This window comes from Nestor notabilis, unplaced genomic scaffold (genome assembly GCF_000696875.1).
Source record: "Nestor notabilis isolate BGI_N333 unplaced genomic scaffold, ASM69687v1 scaffold13782, whole genome shotgun sequence".
NCBI classification, from domain to species: domain Eukaryota; kingdom Metazoa; phylum Chordata; class Aves; order Psittaciformes; family Psittacidae; genus Nestor; species Nestor notabilis.
In genome coordinates this window covers 118449-139543 of record NW_009918441.1, presented here as the reverse complement: position 1 = coordinate 139543, position 21095 = coordinate 118449, and the positions used below count along the sequence as shown (strand labels likewise).

Here is a 21095-nt window from a genome sequence, read left to right as displayed (position 1 = left end):
CTCTTGGGGACAGTGGGCTGGTGGCAGCAACTGCATTAACATGAAAGAGCCTTTGTCTCCCACCCCAATGGTTGTGGTAGATATTCATTAATAACGAGGATGTTGCCTTCCAAGTTGTCATTGCGCCTACACCTGTACCTAAGGGGCACAGGACACTTCTGTTTACTGGCTCCAGTGGGGAAGTACCAGAGGAAGTCCAAGAGCAGTGCCCTTGCATCAACCTTCCTCCCTCTGGAAGGAGCAGGGTGAGAGGTGCCTTTGGGCCGGTCAGCGTGGGCGCTTTCATGCCGCTTGAGAGGATTACAAACATGCTAGCACCCTGGGTTTTCTGTCAGCTGGAGTCTGATGCAGACCCAAGGGAGCAGGTGGAATTCTTCCCACTGCTGTCACTAGGTTTTAAGCTAAACATTAAAATCCTGTCTATTGCTTTTACCACTTCTGGGGAGTCCTCTCGTTGCTGCTTCCCAGTAACCTGCTTCTCCCTGTCCCCCTCAGGTGCTAGCACTCTTCTTTCCCCTCCCCTCTGCCCTCACCCTGCGCTTTTGAGTTGACATATCCTGCATTTGAACTGCCTCAGACTTGCTGTAAACCTGGAAACTGTTTGGCTCGAGGTTCTGGAGGTAGAAGGGCAAACAGCTCTGCAGGCATTTGCAGCATTTAAAATACAAAGCTGTTTGCCAAAGGTAGAGGGGAAAAAAATAATGAGGGATGCCCTTACCTGGTCCTGTGTGCAGCTGAGCTCTCATCATTTGCAAAAACCAAGCAGCAGAAGTCTTTACATTGTGAGCATTGTTTTGTGTCTCAGTGCTGCTGTTCTCCCATCGTAGAAACAATAACAGTGTTTATTCAGCATTATCTAAAGTGTATGCAACATGGCTGAAGTCTGTGGTAGACTCATGGGCAACTAGCCTTAAATGTGTATACAGAAATAAGAATTTGTATTTGTTGTGATTGTGCATCAGGAACCTGCACCCCAACAACTTTAACAAGACTGTAAGTCTAGTTTCTGTGTGTAGAAGCTTAGGCAAGGATAACCTTTGGACGGTGGCATGCAAAACTAGTTATTTGAATTGTTTTTTTCAGTGAGCATACACCCAAATCAGAACTTCATGATTACAAGGTTATATCCCAGCCCTTTTCTACTTATTCTTTAGGAGAGAATTTGACTGTTCTGGTGGGGGGGAATAAAAACAAATAAATAATCTCCACTCTCTAAATACTGCTAAACTGTTGTCTTTCTGATAAGGAGCCTTTTGCAGAGAATGGGAGCATAGCTTGTGTTGGAGGTCAGGCCATGGGGTGCTGCTGTCTTGCTCAGTGTTTTCATGCCAGCTGAAGCCTTCTGCACTGGAGCAACTTGAGTGGGTTTTGTTCGTGGATGGCTTTTGCTGCAGCTGCAGCATCAGCTGTGGTTCCTCCTCCCACATCCTCCTCCCTTGCACTCAGTGCTGGTTACTTCTGTTTTCTTGATGCTGGATCTACCAGCTAGTTGCAAATTAAAACAGTCTGTGCCTACCCTGTCTTACTAGACTGGCTTAGGTGTCTCACCGATAGTGTCTCCATTGCCTCCCCCCCTTTAAAAAACAAGTATAATTTATTTGTAACCTCGCTTGCTAGCAGTTTGTTGGCTTTTTTTAAGTTCTCTGTGTTGCTGGGCAGCCAGGAGGGGAGGATGGTATAAAGGGCAGAGTGGTTTAGAAAAAAGGTGAAAGATGATTGGGGGAATGTGCTGTGAGTGCCTAGCAGAGGTTGAAAATAAACAGGTAGGGAGCCAGCCGGCTTTGAGGAGGATCTTTTAAACTGTGTGTAAATTCAAACAGTGCTTTGTAACTTTACATGTGCTAACATGAGGCACATGACTCACAGAATTGGCTCCAGCTGCTGTTGCTGGCATTTAGGAACTTCAATAACAACAAAAAAAAGACACTTCAGTGTAGTTCTCCTATGTTTACTGTTCCGGCAGAAACCAACAAATACTTGCTAAGAGATTGTTTTATTTATTTCACTTGCTTATTTGGATTTTGCTCTTGCTTTTTCTCCTTTTACTTGATAAGTATTGCCAGAGAAAAGTATTAACTGAAATTCTTTTTTCATTAAAACCATTACTGCTATGGCATGTGTAACTGTATTCTGTTTATTGCAGGGGTCTCGGGTCTGGCTGCGAGAAAATAATCAGCATTATCCCAGTACTGTTCATTCCTGTGCAGAAGGAGTCGTCGTATTCAGGACAGACTATGGTCAGGTATGGGCTACACTCCTCTTTTTGCCATTTTGTGGAAAAGAAACTGTTCTCCTTGTGGGGAGGGCATAGGGGAAACAAAAAGCCTAAGGTTTGTGAATAAAATATTCCTTTTGTATGACCTGAATGTGCAACTCAGTTCTAATAGCTCTTTCCATTGCCTGTCCAGTCAGTTGCTATGATCATGCCAGACAAAGCTGAAGCAATGCTGCCAGGTGTGAGAGCCTTGTACCACATAGGTCTGTGGTTACAATAGATAGGTGGCCTCTGTGGTTTTATGCCCTTAAAATAACATAAAGGGGAGCTGTCATGTGGCATTGTGGCATCACAGTATCAGAGTGCCACTGATTCAGTGGGAGGCAGCAAGGCACACATCCCAGAGCAAAACTGGGGCAGCTCCACCAGCTCCTGTCACAAAAGGATTGTGAAGGAATGATTATACCCGCTTCCTAGCTGTCAAGCACTCTTGGCTCCTACCAGGGATGGAGATTGGTCCCAGCATCTCCTTGGGTTATCTTGGCCATCTCAGGCAGTGTGTAGCTATTTGCCTGGCTGCCAGCTGGTGGAAGAAGCTTGATGTGGAGCTGGAGCTTGTCTCTCCCCCACTTTTTTCTTTTTTCTTTTTTTTTTTTTTAACCCCCAGAAGAAGGTAGAACTTCCTGACAGCTTGGAAGTGCTCTGCTTTCTCACACACTAATGTATTTATACATTCCACTCTCCATTAGGCTATGGCTTATCTAGATCTAGCTTCCTGCAGCCTCCCTGAAGAAATCTCAGTTTTAGTTCAGTTGGTTAATGCTGAGACAGTTACCAGCCTCTGGAGGACACTCGCTTTGACTTTCAGAGAATGTTTGTCCTTCAGTTTTGCTTCCTTTTGTTACTTATTTACACCAGATGAAGGTAGCCTCAGGTAGTGAGGGAGTTAAAGCAAAAGCATGGCAGGCTGGAAAACATGCTGTGTGTTCTTGCTGACTTCACTTAACGTCTTTCTGGGTAAGCACGGTGGAAAAGCATGTCTTTCAGAGACGCTGTTGTAAACCAGACAGCTTGCTTTGGTGCCCTCAGAAATGATGGCAGAACTAGTGCTGGCATCCACCAGTGGAAAAGCTGCTTGCTAATGGTCTTGTATGTGTGTGTTACATGCGGTGTTGCTGCCTTTCCATGGCGTACATGATGCAAGCTGAAGCTTCAGGTGATATGGAAAAAGTCTCAAGTTGTTACCATGTTATCATCGGACTGATTATGTTTCCTTAGAACACCTTGGTGCTACAAACATCATGGGGGGTGAGGGGGGTGGTCAGAAAACCAACAAACTTCTTTGGTTTGGCCTCTTGTGTTTGAAAGCAAGTGGGCAAGTGGTGCGAAACAGGAAGATTGTAGGGAGCAGCCTTCAGACCTGTGACGTGGCATTCATCTCCTTGGCAGGTCTGAGCTGGCTACTGCTCAGCCAAAGGCCCACTAGCAATTCACTGCATTTAATAACTTAATCCTTTCAAGGCTTGTATTTTCAGGAGTGCACTTTGTGTGCAAAAGGATTGTGCCATCTGACATTGCCCAACTAATATTTTTTTTTTTCTCCCATTGCTTTTCCTGATAGGCTTTTAGCCCATCCCGCCCTTGCTATTTGGTCACCTGCATGCTGCAGGAGGTTGCAAGCAGGTGAAATGAAACTGAAATAATGCCTGATGATTACCCCTGATGGTTTAGAAATCCCTGCAATGCTGTATATCACTTTGAAGAACAAGGCAGGGGAAGCAAGGGGTCAGGTTGCAGAAATATGGGGCGATGATGATTTTTGAAGTGTGGCCAGTCTATTGATTCCCAGACCCTTTTGACAGCTGCAGCTTATGTTCAAGTCTAATGACAAATTGATGAAAATGTTTGGACCTTATCACATTGTTATTCATCTTTGATTCAGTAGCTCGTACTAGACTTCGCACTTCTTCATCTTTCCATTGAGCATTTTGCATGACTTCTCAAGGCGTGTTTGACAGGGTGGTGGGCTAGGAAGGTGTGTTTGCTGGAATTGTGCTCAGGTTTTACTTTGAGTTTGCACTTCAAGCCTTTGCAAATGTCAGTTCGTAGGATAATGGAAACAGCATAGCACAACACGTCTTAATTTCTTCTTTCTGTTCTGAGTAAGATAAACTGGCTGCAGAAGCCTGCGGTGGCATGCAGTTGTATGCTAAAGGAGTATTGGTTGTAGGGAATCCTACCCGATGCTGACACTTGCAAGAATCTGCTGTAACCTTTTAATATTTTAAGAAGTATCAGGTATTGAATCATTTCTTGGTAATCACATGAAAATATAATTCATTCTCAAATATTATTGTGTTGCCTGAATGTTTCAATTAAGCAGTCTATTAGTTAATTATCACTAAAGATGACTGTAGTATTGCGTTCTGCTATTGTCACTGTCTGTGTGAGATGGTTATAAAACGAGCTGATTTGATAGGCTGTGTGGAATATATCCAATACGTATAGTATACTAAAAAGGAAATTTCAGGTTGTAGGTTTGGGTTTCCCTAAGCAAATAGCTATGAAACAGTCTTCACAGACTTCGCAACAGTTTTGGTTGGGGAGGACCTTTTAAGGTCATCTAGTCCAACCTCTGCTGCCATGAGCTTGGACACCTTCAACTACACCAGATTGCTCAAAGCCCTATCCACTGAGGGCTTTCAACACTTCCAGGGATGGGGCATCCACAGCTTCCCTGGGCAAACTGTTCAAGTGTCTCACCACTCTCACAGTAAAGAATTTCTTCCTAATATCTGATCTGAATCTCCACCCTCACCTTAAAGCCATCCCCCCTTACCTGCCCTTGTAAAATGTCCCTCTCCAGATTTCTTGTAGGCCCCCTTTAAGTACTGGAAGCTTCTGTAAGATCTCCACGGAGCCTTCTCTTCTCTCAGCCTGTCTTTATATGAGAGGTGTTCTTAACTCTTTGTGGGGAGGAGAGGAGGAGGAAGGAAGCATGGCACTGTAGAGGGTAGGTGAAAGGCTTATTACCTACAGGGGGGGAATGAGTACATCATGGCTGTGTTTCACCACCCCAGCCCACGATAAAGGAGTGGGAGATGAAAGGTATGACATCCCTTTCAGCACACGTTCATGACACTGGGCTGCAGCTGGCTCTGGAGTGCCTCATGAAAAGCCTTCTGCAGGCTGGCCTTGAAAATGAAAGGTCTGCAATGGCGCGAGAAGCTGCAGTGAGCAGGCAGTTCATTTTGTAAATATTTTTCTCTTTATAAGCACCTCTCAGATGCTTTACAGAAGAGAAGATGCTGTACTCGTTTGCCGGTTGGTGGGTCGATTGGTTTGTGTTTTCTTCCATTACAGTGGACAGAGCTGGTAAAGGACTCGGTGCCTGATGTTTTGGAAACATCATGTCTGTGAATACATATTTAAAGTATGTCAGTGCAGTCTATGAATACTCAGACCTAAAAGAAAAAAAGTCCTAATTTTTCCTTGTGAATACAGACATATATATATATAAAAAAGACTACATTACAGTTACTATATCTTTTTTTCATGTTTGAGGGTATTTTTGCTACCTCTATTTTTAGGGTTAAAATTATTTCTTCCTTAAAGTTTTATTTGCAGTAAAGCAGACATTTCCTCATTGTCATATTCTATAAATTTTTAATGAAGTTGTGTATATATAGTACTCAAGTGAATGTTTAAATAAAATGCTAAAAGCCCTGCTGTTACTGTATGCTTTGTTTGAAATGGCTTACATGTGTATGCTGCGTAGATTAGCAGTGGTTTTGTTGAGAAAAAAACCTCTTTCCAGTTTCTCTCCTCTTCTTCTCTGAAAAATGTGACCTTTATTTTATTTCAGATAAAATACTGGCTTTCCCCTTGCATGAAAGAGGACCTCATTCTGCTCTTGACTTGTACAGACACACTTGAAACTAACGCCAGTGAAAGCATAGATAGCAAATAGAAAAAGCTTGGGGGTGTGTGAAATCTTCAGAGGAGCTGTCTAGAGCTGCATGGGATTAATTTCAAGATCATCTCTTTTGTTTCCTAATTAGGACTCTCTACTTTTCCTTCCATTTATACATCTAAATATATATAAAAATAATGCTAATAAATGTGTAGTCAGTGTGTTCCCTTCCCCTTTTTTTTTAATGTAGTCTTGGTGGTTGGTGTAAGTAGCGCTGTGTTTAAGCCTTTGAGCACCGGGGAATTTCAGTTCAGCACTAAGAGCACACATTTTAATAACGTGCATTCCCTTGCAAGGGAAAACTTCTATAATGTAAGACATAAGGTGTGTGTGCATAGGGGAAATCTGCTCTGAAGAAATTCATGCAGGGAGAAGTAAAAGTCGAATCAATTCCTGCAAACTGTCCCAAGTCCAACACTGAAATTTCAGGATACTTAGTTGCATACCTGCTTAGTTGACTGAGAGGAACTTTTAAATCAAGGATGTTATAAATAGAAGCAGCTGAGTGGTAATATCCCAAAAATGTAGGCTCTTTAAAAAACAGATGTCACATTTCACCAGTAAAGACTTCCTCAGTTAAAGCAGCTTTCTGTGAACTTTCTCTACAAAGAAGTCCTTCACAGCATGGTGTTATATCAGCAAACAGTGCTGCTCAGTATGCGTAGCTTCAAATCAGAGGCACCTGTAAATGGTTAGGTCAGTAACAAAAGTATTTTTTCCTGTGTGTTTAACTTACTGTGGCTCTACTGGAGCATTTCTGCACCTTGGGGATTGGAAAGCTACAGATGGTCCTTGTTAAACACGGCTCAAGTATGTTTTCCATGGAGGTTTTCACCTTTCCTCTTCCCTACCCCCTCCTCCTCTAGTTTGAAGGCTGGGACCTTCTCATTGTGACCTCATTCAGAAAAGTCAGACCTGGGCTTTGTTTGAGGTTTGGGGGTGTTTTTTTTCTTTCTTTGCTTGGTTTGTGGGGTTCCTTTTGTTTGGGTTTTTTGAGTTAGCAGTAGGATTATGTTGAAGTTGCCAAGTGGTTATACCAGAAGAGTGCATGTTTTCCTCATTTTTGGTTTAAAAGAAAAGAAATAAAAATCTCAAACCTGCAGGCAATGGTTAAGCACTTCTCATAAGGACTCTTTTCTTTGCCTTGTGTCCTTTCTCACCCTTGCTTGGGGCTCTCTTGTGCTAGCCTTTGCTACTGTGAGGAGCCCTTTTAAACAAGAGTCTTCCGTTCATATTCACAGGGCATGAATAACACCACTGAAGTTACTTGGCTTAAGTTACTGAAGTCAGTAGGACTGTTTATCAGTAAATGCTGTGTTTGGCTTCATCAGTTCATTAGGATCAGGCATCGGAGAAGTAAATCCTTTTGGACAAGGATTTTCTTAGTTACCGTAGAAAAGCATCGTGCTTGCTTCTAGCTCTTCCATGTGAAGACTCAACAATCTTTACGAACAGTGTTTTTGTGGACATTTCCCTGACTTCAATATCCATTACCCTTGAAATACACCCTTACAAGGGAGCATTTTAAAGAAGCCCTTTGTGTGTTCCTTTGTATATACAGCCTCTTAAGAAAATACACAGTTATATTCAGTGGACTTTGGTCTTGGCTGCTCTTAGCGTTAAATAAATCCATCTCTTTCTGCAAACTTTATTTATGAAGACTTTCATGCTTTTTAATTTAATGGTGCTTATGAAGAATAGAGACTACTGACTGGCCATATGTGTGTTGCAGGCAGCAGATCCCCTGTCTTTGGGGTTCAGGGTCAATGCCAAATTCAGCAGCTTTACACCAGGAAATCGGATTCCATCTGTCTAAACAGTGTAAAGTTCGCTTTATTGTGCAGTTAGTTATATTTGGCTTACTTGTAATGATTCTCCTGATTATTTCTAGTATATTCAAAAAAGCTTGATGCTGTGGCTGTTTGCATGTTGGCATCTTGGGGTGTTCTGTGTTTTGGGTCTCTTGTGTTTAACGGTTGTGTATGGGAATTTTGGTCTTGGGGGACGCGGTAGGGTCGGGGAGGGCCAGAAGTCAGCTGGGGCGCCTTTTAGTACTTGGGATTTATCTTCTGCGGGGAAGTGTTTACATCTTTCTGCCGGATGTCAAAGTTCAGCGACTCTCGCTGCAAGCATCTGTTGACGCGCCTGTAAACAGAGCTCATGACAGATGTGAGCCGGGCGCCGGGAGCGTCTGCCGGGAGCATCTGTGGGGAGACTGGTCTCCCTGCCTCATTCCAAGCTTGGGCAGGCAGCATGTGGTACCCCAGCCTGGGGGCATTGCCTGGGAGGAACTGCAAGGAGGGAGGGCTGTGCCCCCTCACTTGTGCTTTCTCTGTCTTAGGCTCTTCAGAAGGAGGTTTCGCTGAACCAAGTGAGGCCACAGAGCCATACATGTCCTGCAAGCCCACACGTGTCCCCCCAAGCCCACTGAGCTGCATCGTCCCATCCCTCCTGTGAAGCATTTAATGGAGCGTAGCTGCAATGCACAAAAGCCTCCCCGTGCCTAGTGAGGATTTAATGTGACCTTAGGGCCTCACATTTTTCCTTAATGGAAATGCTGCTTCAGGCCCCCAGTTGTTACAAGTGCAGTGTTTAAATACTGGTTCAAGTGGAAGCACTCGTACATTGAGCAAGTTACTGTTGTTGGTTTTTTTCTGATGTGCTGTCTTTTTTACTTGTTAAGTACTTGCTAATTGAAAAAATCATTAGTTTGGATCTTTTAAATTTTCCAAAATATTTATTGATATAGCATAGAAATATTAAAAAGACATTTCATAATGCAATATCTGTAGCAGAAAACTTTTTTCTTGTCTCATTCAGGAGCTAATTCAGCTTGCCTTTTTATCTGCTTTTATACCAAGAGCAATATTTTTAAATAGAATCATAGAACGATGTGGGTTGGAGAGAACCTTAAGATCATCTAATTCCAAACCCCCTGCCATAGGCAGGGACACCACACACTAGACTGTGCCACCCAAGCTCTGTCTAACCTGGCCTTGAACACAGCCAGAGATGAAGCATCTATCACTTCTTTGGGCAACCCTTTCCAATGCCTCACCACCCTCACAGTAAAGAAATTCTTCCTTATATCTAACCTGAACTTCCCTGTTTTAAGTTTGAATCCATTACCCCTTGTCCTATCGCTACAGTCCCTAACGAAGAGTCCCTCTCCAGCATCCTTGTAGGCCCCCTTCAGGTATTGGAAGGCTGCTATGAGGTCTCCACGCAGTCTTCTCTTCTCCAGGCTGAACAGCCCCAACTTTCTCAGCCTGTCTTCATATGGGAGGTGCTCCAGTCCTCTTATCATCCTCGTGGCCCTCCTCTGGACTTGCTCCAACAGCTCCATGTCCTTTTTATGTTGAGGGCACCAGAGCTGCATACATGACTGATGTTCTTTGAATATTTCTTACTAATAGGAGAAAGCCTCTTTTTGTATGCGTTTTCCTGCAAACTACTTTGTATTACATAAAAAATACAGAGCAGGTTAAGAAGTACTTCTTGGATATGTTGCACATGTGCCGTCCTTACTTTTTTCCTGTTACTTCCTTTTCTGCCAAGACCGCTATCAGTTTGATTAATTACAGAAAGGGGAAAGTTTTAATCCTGGAGTTGAGGTATTTTAGAAGAAAGGTTGAATTCTAAAAAAAACCCAAGCCGAATAAAAAAAGCCAAAAACCTCAAACCCCACAAAACCACCTCCGTTTGCCAGACCAAGTTGATTTTATTATTCCTGCAAGAGGAACTTTCTGGCTACCAATGCATAGCCACTTTTTGTCAGAAGTCAGGGAGTTCGCAAGTGAGCAGCCTGAAGATTTTTTTAATGCATGAATGACGGGGGCAGGAGGGACGAGCAATGACCATAAATAACTCCTTTAATGTTGGGTTTTCAAGAGTTTTGTTCTGTATTGCCTAAACATAATGGTAGTGTTTGCTTTAGCTTTTACTGAAATTAATTTGTTTGGCATTAGTGTGGTCATTGTAAAGTGTTTTACTAACATTATAAATTAAATCTGCATGAACAAAAGCATTAATCTGTGAGCAGAGAGTTGCTTTATGCTTTTTATAAGACCTGAATGAAAGCAATCTGTATCTGAGATGTTGACAAAGGGGTACTTACTGTGTGTCCCCTTGGTTTGCTGCGGCCACGAGGTGGATTGTGGCTATGTAAACAGTTGACATGTCAGTTTCCCCTCTTGCTTTCTGCGAGGGAAATCCAAACCATCTGTGCTTTTTTGGTGCTTTTATTATGCTTGTACTAAAGATAGCAAAACTGCTTTTGTTTTAAGATTAAAGCAGATGTATGCAGGCTGCCATATTAATTTCTTTTGTAAGGGAACACAGTTCAGCTGTTCACAAAACATGGGAAGGAATTCAGACTGCATCGTGCCAAAAACCGACAACAATGAGTCTGTAGCTTCACAAGGAGGAAGCTTGTCACTTCATTTGTTCCCTTGTTCCTAAATTCCCTTGGATGTTGGGCTGATCTCATTGTTCAGTGTTGGTGTTTTTAGGGACACGTGGTTTAAGTTAAGTGCAATTAACACTCTGGGATACTTTGCTCTGCAACAGGGCACTGCTCAGTTGTGCTCTGGTGAGGTTTGATAGATACATAAATGGTAGGAGGGACACTGAGATTTTTACTTGAAGACTCCCATTAAGTTGTGCATGAAGTTATTCCCATCAAGGCTTGAGCCAAACCCAAGTAATAGAAAGTGCTCGCTTTTTTTTATCGTAATAGACAATTTATTGTATTGTTCTTTATTCTTTGTTTTACATTTAAAAGTGAAAAATGACTGTAATTCTGGATGGGATTTTACACAATGAGGGCTTGTGAGAAAATGCTAGTATGTGTCCAAACAACCATTTTCAGAAGTACTGAAAAAACTGAGAGATTTGGGTTTTTTTGTTTTGGTTGTTGGTTGTTTTTTTTTTTTTTTTTTTTTTTTTTTTTTTTTTTTTTTTTTTTTTGAGAAGTTTTTTTTGAGGAGTGCTTCTCAAAACTGAGAGACTCTGTGATGTTCTGCTCCTGCCCCACTGCCCCATCAGGGCTGGGCCTGGGGAGAAATCCTTTCACATTACTATTTGAAGTCAAGTGAGTAGTTTAAAAGCTGCAGACACCTGGCAGGTGTTCAGGGTGCTGCATTCAGTGTGCTGGTGGTGGCCCCAGCCCACATACTAGCCAGCAGGTATTGTGAGGTGGGGGCATCGGAGTATAGGGAAGTAGGCAGTGTCTGCTGGCAGGTCCTCTGGGGAAGGCTGTGATGCCTTTGACTCTGTGCTGTTGGTTCTGTACATGGAAGGCTCCTTTGATCTTTCCCCGAGACTCATTCAAATAGTTCTTGAGGTCTATGTTACCTCTGTGTACGTAAGAAATACAGAAGCAAAGGGGGATATTCTGCATCTCCAGGTACCCTTCACTGCACAGATTAATTTTGAACAAACTAAATCTGTTCAGTCAGATTGGAATTTCAATCCCAGATTATTTCCAAGGATTCATGTCCAAATTACTCTCCATTTGAAAGATGCAGTACTTGCAGAACTTCAGGTTCTTTTAGCAGGGAGCACAGGAGCTTCCTGGTGGGATAAAATGTGTCGCTGTATCTCCAGGAGTCCCATGATGTTTTCATTCTTGAACATTTCAAAGCGACTCATTTGAAAGCGTCAGGCTTTCTCATGAGACCACTATCAGAACAAGGTTTCCCCTAAAGCATTTCTGCAATGTGATAATAAACTCTTTCAATATGAGTTGCAAAAGGAACTTTAAGTGCTCTTTCATGGTGGTGCTTTTATGTTTGCTAAACCAAAGGAAGGAAACATTAGCATAGGTCATGTGTCTCTTTCTCACCCAGCACACTTTATTTTGTAAAACAAGCCAGGTCCTGTTTACCATACACATGATGGAGCTGAGAGGTGATTTAAGGAGATTTATCTATGCAAGCTGACTTAACTAAGGACAGCCATAAAATGTACTTAGCAGAAAACCACTCTGTTGCGAAGTCAAACCCTGGAAAGCTAGTAAATGCTGCAGGGCCTCTTTGCACTGTGGGAAAGTAGCGTACTGCCCGGTTGCAGTAGGGTGGTTGTGGCACACACGATAGAGGAGAGGGACCTGTGCCAGAGGAAGCATCAGTCCCTGGGTAGATGATGGCAGGACCGGGCACCCAGGACCCATTGCACCCCCCCAGTCAGGAGCAGGGCTGCTGGGCGGGCACTGGGGCAGCCTCAGCACTGGGCATCAGGCACCTCCCTGCAAACGCCAGAAGAGCAGAAAACCTCATCAAGCCTTCAGCTCTTGCGGAGCATGAGTGTCAAGATATTTGTGGGTCCTCCTTCCACATGGTTCAGACTGGGTTAGCACAGTTAGCAGCCTCCTGGAGCTGCTGGGGGAAGCATGGGGAGGTCTTGCTCAGCAGCAGCAACTCAAGCACACCAGAGGCAGACGGGCTCTCCCAGCGTGTTCAGCTGATGAATGTCTGAGGTTCTACTGAACACTCGCTGTGGGATTTTTCTCCAGTGATTTGTAACTTCGTTGAACTGATGACTTCTACAGTAAAGATAAAATCTTGCCTCTTGGAAATAATTCATTCCCTCTTTAAATTAAGCTTACCTTATCCAAAGAAGTCTGGTAGAGTGTTCACATATCGAATCACTAGAATTACTGTACACCTGAGTGAAGCAAGAATACTGTGTTGCTTATGGTGATAAAATAAGCTAATTTGAAAATATATGCGTTATTAGTAAGGTCTGTACCTGCCACTGAATCCTTCATCTGAAGCTTTCCACATGTAGCAGAATTGTAAGTTATTGAAAACAGATTTGGAAAGAGAGCAGTCTTAATAGCTAGAAGTGCCACAAGCCTATAATGAAAATAATGATATGTCTTTTACTACTGATTATTTTTCTTTTGAAAGTGGCTTTTTTTTTTTTCACTAGCATCAGCAAGGAGTTCTAATTAGAAGTAAATAATAAAATCCGTTCCATTATTAATGCTGCTTTCTGGCAGGCATTTAATATACATTGAAATCTGATGGCCAGACTTCATTGGCATTATCTGTGCATTGTTATTGACTTAAATGCAGTTACACAGGGTTTCTGTCACCACAAGATTTGCCCAGGAAATGTAAAGTTCTGACAAGGATACTTCAAGGTCTGCTAGGCATTTGAGATATGTTAATGTTTTTCACATGTCCTCTGCAAGGGGAAGAGGGAGCAGTGTTTCTGCACGATCAGGAAAGCAACAGAAGCGTGACTAAGGCTTGGTTAAGTCCAGCATTTGAGCATGTACTTCTAAGGAGAATGTGACTGCTGCACTGATTTTGCACATGAACGGAACCTTTGAGGTGGGCAGGGGCTGCATCCATCAAAACCTGGGCAGAAGGCAAAAGGGAGGCCAAGAAGCAGAACACTTCTAAGGGTCTGCATGTTCTTAAGCATGGCCCTCTGTTTTCTTCTGGGTTATTTCTCTGGGCATTTTTTAAAATGCTTGCCTTGTATTCCAGATGTATGAGGGTGTTAACAGATCAAACCAGATGCTGCTGTGCATATTCAGTCACTCTGAATGAGCTGCTGATACCTGTTAATCCCAAGCATGCCCACGTGTATATATCAAATGCATTCGTTCAAATGCTTTCAGAAACCAGCAGAGCTATTGCAATGCAATGTGGTATCTTAATGCTCATAATAGGTTGACAATGGCTTTTCTGGAAAGTATGAACTTATGCGTATGTGTGCTCTGTATGTAGATGATGAGGTGAGGAAATGTGTGTGCAGCTGCTCTCACAGATATGTATGTGCATTGCTTCCCAAAATCGCTGGACTTAAAATGCATCTACTTTGCATCACATACATGTCTATTTCTGTGGAAGAAATACTGGACAGTAGCAGCCTACAGAAATTTCTAAGTGAAGGCTTTATTTTTCAGTTATAATGTCAGGCTGATGCTAGATTAAAACAAAACCCCAGGGCTTGGCCAAATCAAACATGGTTAGGTAGGGCAGTATTCACCTTGGGGTAGCGATAAGCTTCTCAGTCACACTTGGTAAAGTCCTTGAACTTTGCTACTTGAGTCAGTGCTGTTTGAGTGTGAAATCCTTAAGTCTGACTCTCCACAAGCCGGACAAACTGTTTTCTGTACTTGATGTCCTTAGAGCAGATTAGGCAGCTTCAAGTAGACAAAGATTCACAGTTGCCGAAGGTGCTCTGGAGTCATGCAAGTTTTTGTATGTCTTTTAATCTGTGTGCAATGTGATGTGCTTGCCAGTTTCAGTGTGGACATTATGTAAATACTAAGCAGCTTATCAGATGTGGTTCAGGGTTGCAGTTACAAGCAATGCTTCCTCTGTATATGAAAATGGAAAGAAATGGCTGATTAGAAATGGGCGACTGATTAGCAAACTAGGGGCAAACATATTATTGCAGTGACGCTTGTCAAACAAGCTCACCTTTAAGTGATAGTGATGGAAAACAGTAGCCACTTGAGAAGTTTCTGAATGGAGGGATTATACTTTATAATGAAGATGAAATTAGCTTGTAAGGAAGCTTTTAGAAGTCTGGTTCCAGACTTTTTTATCACTTTTAAATTGCAATCTTGAGCTGTTAGTACCCATGAGTTAATGGAGCCAGACTTTGCCATGTGTAAAGGAATCAAGTCAACTTCATTCCCATACATAGCACAGATTTTAAATCCATTTTTCTGGACTTGTGTCACCGATCTAAATACCATAGTAGAAGTGTCAGTCTCAAGACAGTGTCCTGTAACCTCCATAGGAGCTTAGGTATGGAGGGATGTGAAGTAGCAGGTCCTGCACTTGCACCAGGACACAACTGAAGCAGACAAGCTACTGGCTGAGGTGACCCTTCTCATCCCAGTCTTTCCTTGAACTTTTCTTCCTGGGAGGCATAAGGGGTAATCAGGTGTAAGTTGCATAAGGAGAAATAGCGGCTTTCTGTGCTTCCAGGCTTACTTACCAGTCCAAAATACACTTGCCTGTTTGGAAGAGTTTGTGAGATGATGGAAAAGTGGAGGGGGGGAAAAACCAAATCTGGACACTAACCTAGTAGTTAGTACTCCTATAATTAAGCTCCAAGCACTTGTAGCTTTGTTGAATGTCAGTTTTGTTTGAAGCTAATTTAATTTCTAGTCTGGCAGGAACTGTCCCCTTAATGTCAGGTTTTTTGCTTTACCTTTCTTAGCACAGTGCTGCTTTCTGGAGACTGGCACATTATTTCTGTCTAGCAAAGGCACCCCCAGTATGCTGATGCAGTTCTTGAATTATATAGCTACCAGCACACGCGTCCCTCAAGTGAGTAACAGCTCTTTGCAGCACATGTGTAAATATTTACATCTATTTCCCTCCCACTTGGTAAAGTACACCATTTTTGTACAGTACAAAGTGCTTTGTGTATAAAAATCCCCAATGCATTGTTTAGTTCTTGGGTTTTGTTTTGAGGGGGCGTTATATTTATTTAACAAAAGGCCAAACTAGACGCAGCATGCAGTTTGCAGGGAAGTCCTGCTTTCATCCAGCTTCACAGCTGGGATGACAGATTTATGACGAGGTGATGGACTTCTTCAAGGTCAGATGGTGATTGACTGAAACCTCAGGTCCCGCTGACTCCAGCACTTTGTTTAAGAGTTCCAGCATACAGCTTTGTCTTTACAAATTACTGCAGCAAATAAACCAGACTTATCCCCTGCCACACAGCTAATTTCAATAAACAAATTTTGTGGGGACTGTTACATTTATTTAAAATGAGGTTGATTGGTACTAATAGGCTCAGACTTGTCTTTGCAGTAGGGAGGGATTCTGAAGATAATCATGTTGCTTTTTTCTTCACTCTTTGAAAATATTGGTGTGCTTAAAAATACGTTATTTACACAAGCAGATGTACGCATCAGCTGGTGCTGCTTTACATTTTTTGTGGAGTAGTGATACGTGCAGACCCCTATCCTTTTGTTACACCGTTGTACTGAGTAGTGCATAAAGACAAATGGCAAAAGTAAGAAACTAAAAGTGCCAGATCAGTTGGAAAACTCATGGCAGGTTTGGGCTGGCAACCCTGTGTTGCAGTTGGGTAGAGTGAGCTGTAGCAGTGAGGATGGCTGGAGCTTCTGCAGCCAGTCCTGGCATCAGCAGTACTTGTAAGGGGCAAGCTCCTCCTTGACATTTTCCTTTAAGGGAAGATGCTGTATGCTGTGCGGCTCATGTATTGTCAGAGGGGCTGGCTCTTGCTCCCATAGGCTTGCTGGAGAGGGGTTCCTTAGCCTTGGAGAGAGACTACCAGGTTTTTTGTGCTCGAGATTTTAACAGCGTGACTTGATGATCTGTCAGCACCACTTACAGCTTCCTTCCACGTTTTCCTTTATGTTGCTTCTCCTGAATTCACACCTGGCTCTCTCTGAATGTGCTATTGGTAGCTTCAGGTATTAAAGCTTTTCTTTTCTTATACATTGATTGTAGTATTCCTGGAGTACTTCTTTTGGGGGGGGAGGGGGAAGAAAAAAAATAAGGCAAAACCAAATTTTATTTTTTTTTTTGTCCTCTACATATGGATGCAGATGGATATTTTAATTTCACTTCATTTATGATCACTAAGTTTTGGCCTTGATTTGAATTCCTCTTATCAGTCGCATCTGCATGCAAAAGTTACATACAAGCATGTCAGGAAAGTAAGGTATGTTCTCGTTATCTGTCAGATGTAAGGCAGAATAAAATCTAGCTTTATGCATTTAATAGTAAATTAATAGAGATCTTATCAGTTGTTAGAAATGTATATTGCCAAGCTCAGCTGAAAACTTGATGTGTGTTAGGAAATCAAGCTAATACTTGCTCCATCCATTAAAAGGAGCAAGCGCAGCAAGAGGCCAGGATAATGAGGTGAATATAAAGGGAGTAATGAATTTTACTATTAGGTGTAGTTTTGAAAGCTCATTATTGAACAACAGGTCTGTGAAGAAGCTTGGAAGAAAAGCCAGCTCGTACTGTTGGAGTACAAATGGAGTTCAAACTTTCTTTTAAAAGATCTTGAATCCGTTACAAGTATTTTGAGCTACGTGGTGGTGGTAAGTGTCTGAGATTTGGTCTCTGAGCTCATGGAAAACTTGGTTTCTGGGACTAGAAATTCAGTTATTAAAAGGCTTCTTATTCACTTCTTCCTTTGTGTTTGAAAAGAGGTCTGTGGGTCAAAAAGAAAAAAATACCCAAACCATCCCCAAACTGTGCTCTTTGCTTTTGCATTCTGCTTAAGAGGGATTACAGCTTTTGTTACAGCAAATAGTCAGAAACAGGACTAAAATCATGGTAGTGTAAGATTTTCTGTAACAGAAAATACTGATGAATACATCCCTTAACAAGTTGAGAGGAACTTTTTAGGTCCCAGTAAGTTTAGCAGCTGCGTGGGCAGCAGTTCCCTGGGCAGTACATGTGCTGTGTTTCCACATGTTTGTGTTGGGTTTAGCCAGAGAGACTGCCACTGCCATTCCTGCGGGTTGGACCTAGCCGGGGTGAAAGCTGTGTATCTGATGTGAACACAGCTTGTGGAGTGTGGCTGCTGGAGTAGTCAGAATCTGTGCTCCTGACTGCCTCTTCCCTCTTGCTGGTTGCTGATCTGAACATGCTTCTTCACCCTACCATCTCTAACAGTGGTTGTGGGGAGTGCTTGCTTGGACTTGTCTCAGCAGTGTTATCTTCTGTGATCTTTATCCAGAGATGGCAGTGTCTTACTAACATTTAAAACTCCCTTGTGTTTCGGGAGCCTGTCCCACACCCTTCCTATGTGTCATGTTGCTGTGTGCATGCCTCGATACCTTGTACGATGAAACCTCTGTTCCCTGTGGTCAGTATGCTATTTGAGGCATCTGCCTGTGGTGCTGTGCTTCAGCACAGGGATGCCCTTCTGACGATTCAAAACATCTTTCAGATCACCAAGTTGATGAGGCTTTGCATGCTAATTCACATTTGTCACTATTGCTTGGAAATGATCTTGACTTTCTCACCAAATCAGATAGGTAGACACGCGTCCGTGTTCTTGGTCCTTTGTGCAGAGGGTCTTCACGTCTAAGGAGACAGACCTTTATCTTCAGTTCTCTGCTGAAATGACAGCTGCTGCCAAATGCCAGTACCTCTTTTGGAAGGATGTTTTACAGAAGTAACTGCTGAACACCACAGGCATATCTGTAAGCCAGATTGTGGCTATGAATGTTTTGGCTACAGTAATGCATAGTCTGACATTATTGTTTTATTTTGATATCACACCCCTCATCCCTCCTTTTCTTCCCAGCACTTTTATCTTTCACTTTCTAGGAAGTGGTTTGTGCAAAGTCAAAATAAAAGTATCTGTGTGGGCATCTGCCACTGTAACTTCAGCTGATGTAGCAATGTGGCTTGACTGCAGTGGTGCAGTTGTATCGTAGAAGAACATGCTTGCAGTGAAGCGCTTAACTTCGTGGGAGCAAAGCCATTCTTGGTTCCTTTGCAAATGGGCAGAAAAATCCCATTTAGGTCCAGGCATCTCAGGTGCACATGGAAAAGGGTCAAGTGACTTCAGTAATAACTGAAACAACTTTGTTGGAAAGGGTTTGATATCGGTTGCTGATGCTGTAGTAGGGCGTAGTGGAGTCCTTTGGATTGCTGAGCCCACAGCACCAAAGGAATAGGTTTTGAGCTTTAGTACTTTTGTGCATGTTTTAATTGGATTGAACTGTGCCCCAAGGGGCCTGAAAAAAGATTTTGGCAGATGTGCTAGTACTTCCCAGCTGTGGGGACTGCCCGCTAACCTTAAAACAAGTAACCCCAGTAGCCCTGTGAGCAGAAGAAAATTCACTAAAAAAGCACCATCATGCTGAGGTTAAGGTCCTCTGCTAGGAAAACTCTCGTATTCATGATTCACAGGGCTGCATCAGCAGGATCCAGTGCAGACCTGTCTTAACAGGAAAAGCCTCTGGTGTCGACAAGTGGATTGTTTTGGAGACCAGTGCTTGCTTACACTCTGTCAGCAACCCAGTATATCTGGGTGCTTGAGTTACCTTGCTCTGAGGTGGAGCAGAGAGAGGGGATCATAATGAGTGCTTTTTCAACTTTGTTATCTGACTTAATCCAATTGATGAGCTGTGTGCCTGGAATGTGCTTTCTTTGACTTGTCCTGTCCAAAAGTGCATCCTGGTAGTCTAGGTTAAACGTTCCCCTCACTAACAGGTTTCCTTCTCTGGTACCTGTGCTGCATGTGTTGTGTCTCCCTGCCTGGGAACATGAAGCAGCGTTTTGATGGTCATGGGCTCATGCTGGGGTGGGAATTCTCTGTTTTTGTGCAACATCCAATAAGGGTACTGACTTTGGTCTTGGGCAGACCAGTTAAATCAAAACCTGTAAATAATGGCAACTGAAATCAGGTGCTCTAATTTAGATAATGATGGGAACCTGCATAGCTTGTTTTTGGGGATGCTAGGGTTTATCCTAGCAGCTTACAATTGCTCAGTATTTCATATAAAGATTTGTGCTTAACTTTCCAGCACCTGAATTTAAGCCTACCTTCTCTTCTTCAATCCATTTCCTCCTCTGAAAATTTCAGCTACGGACGAATCTAGTTGAAGTAAAATCATGGGGACTGTCTTTTAATTTAGTAGATTGGAAACTCACGTTTATGCCTATGCACTTATTCTAAGTGGGCATTGTAAACATATGCTCCTGTGGGTTGGTTTTTTTAATCACCATAGTATAGTAGTATTTGTGCATAGAAGCCCAAGAATGTGTATTTGCATTGCATCTGCTAGGCACACAAGGTTTTATGATGGTGGTATCAGCAAATTTGTTGGGTTAACTGTGCTTTCCAGATGAGTGAATCCCAGAATTGAGCACTTCCAATATAGCAGTAGTTTTTATGTTCTTTACAATACAGGGGTCTCATGAGAATAACTTAATATAGATCGATTTTCAGACCATACCAGAAACAAGTATGATTTTCCTGTACTTACCTGTCTTGAACTAAAGGAGGCATTGGGTGATTCCTCACTGGTGCTGAACTTCTGTCAAACAACTGTCTCCTGGAAGTCTTTGCATGCTTTGCCTGGTCACCTGTATCTCGTTTGTCAGTGTGGATGTTCACAGAAAAATGTGTGACGATAGCAGTATAAAAATTTGTATGTCAAGCTGTGGTAATACAGAATGACAGCTAAATAATAGATCTTTTATTTAAATAGTTTGTAAGAGTTCTATTATGCTGAAAGTAAGGAATATATTCAGTGGACTATTTCAGGAAAATAATCTCTTTCACAGGTTAAACACTTTATATACATTCTGTTATGGTGTGAAAACCTGGGTTTAGTGCTGGTGCAGCTGTGTGTTTTGATGATGAAAGAGCTCACAGTACAAATGTTAAAGCTTTTTCTTGTAGGATCACAGCATTTTTCGTATTTTGCAGTTGACTTGGTTATGAATCACCTGGTGGTGAGTCAGCTCCCTACTGCATGACTAATTTGTCATGTCATCTTACTTATTTTTATGATCTTTTGAGACAACAGTTGGGACTGCAGCTCTGATTGCTATTGCTTTCTTCTTAACGGGAAGTATGACTCTCTGTTGAATTGGCTTGTTACGCCTCAGTTTCATACCTTATGTAGTGTTTGTGGCAATAGAGAGACTCCAAATAAAAGACTTGTTGGAGATGTTTGTGTATAGAAGCCCTACTAAGGGGATGCAAGGGTTATTTCCTTCTTCACCTTTTTATCCTAGCTGAGGTGAGCCTAAATGCTTACTTGAAGGCACAAGTCTGTCCTTCAATCCAGAGCACTTGAGTTTTGAGAAGAGACACTGTCTTTTTTAGAGTGTGCTGGTGCTGCACGTGTTGGTGTAGGGAGAGCCAGTTTTGCACTGCTGTGCCCGCAGGTGCACTTTGGTCATTTGCAGCTTACTG

General features: G+C 42.5%; 1 protein-coding gene across 1 annotated transcript in view; it reads left to right on the top strand.

Moving 5' to 3' along the window:
* Positions 1–1724: 1724 nt before the first annotated feature.
* MYO10 (myosin X) overlaps positions 1725–21095 on the top strand; it is a 127498-nt gene continuing 108127 nt past the window's right edge. Inside the window, 2 exon segments of the mRNA XM_010009706.1 lie at positions 1725–1763; positions 2144–2242. Coding sequence (XP_010008008.1) covers positions 1725–1763; positions 2144–2242 — 138 coding nt within the window.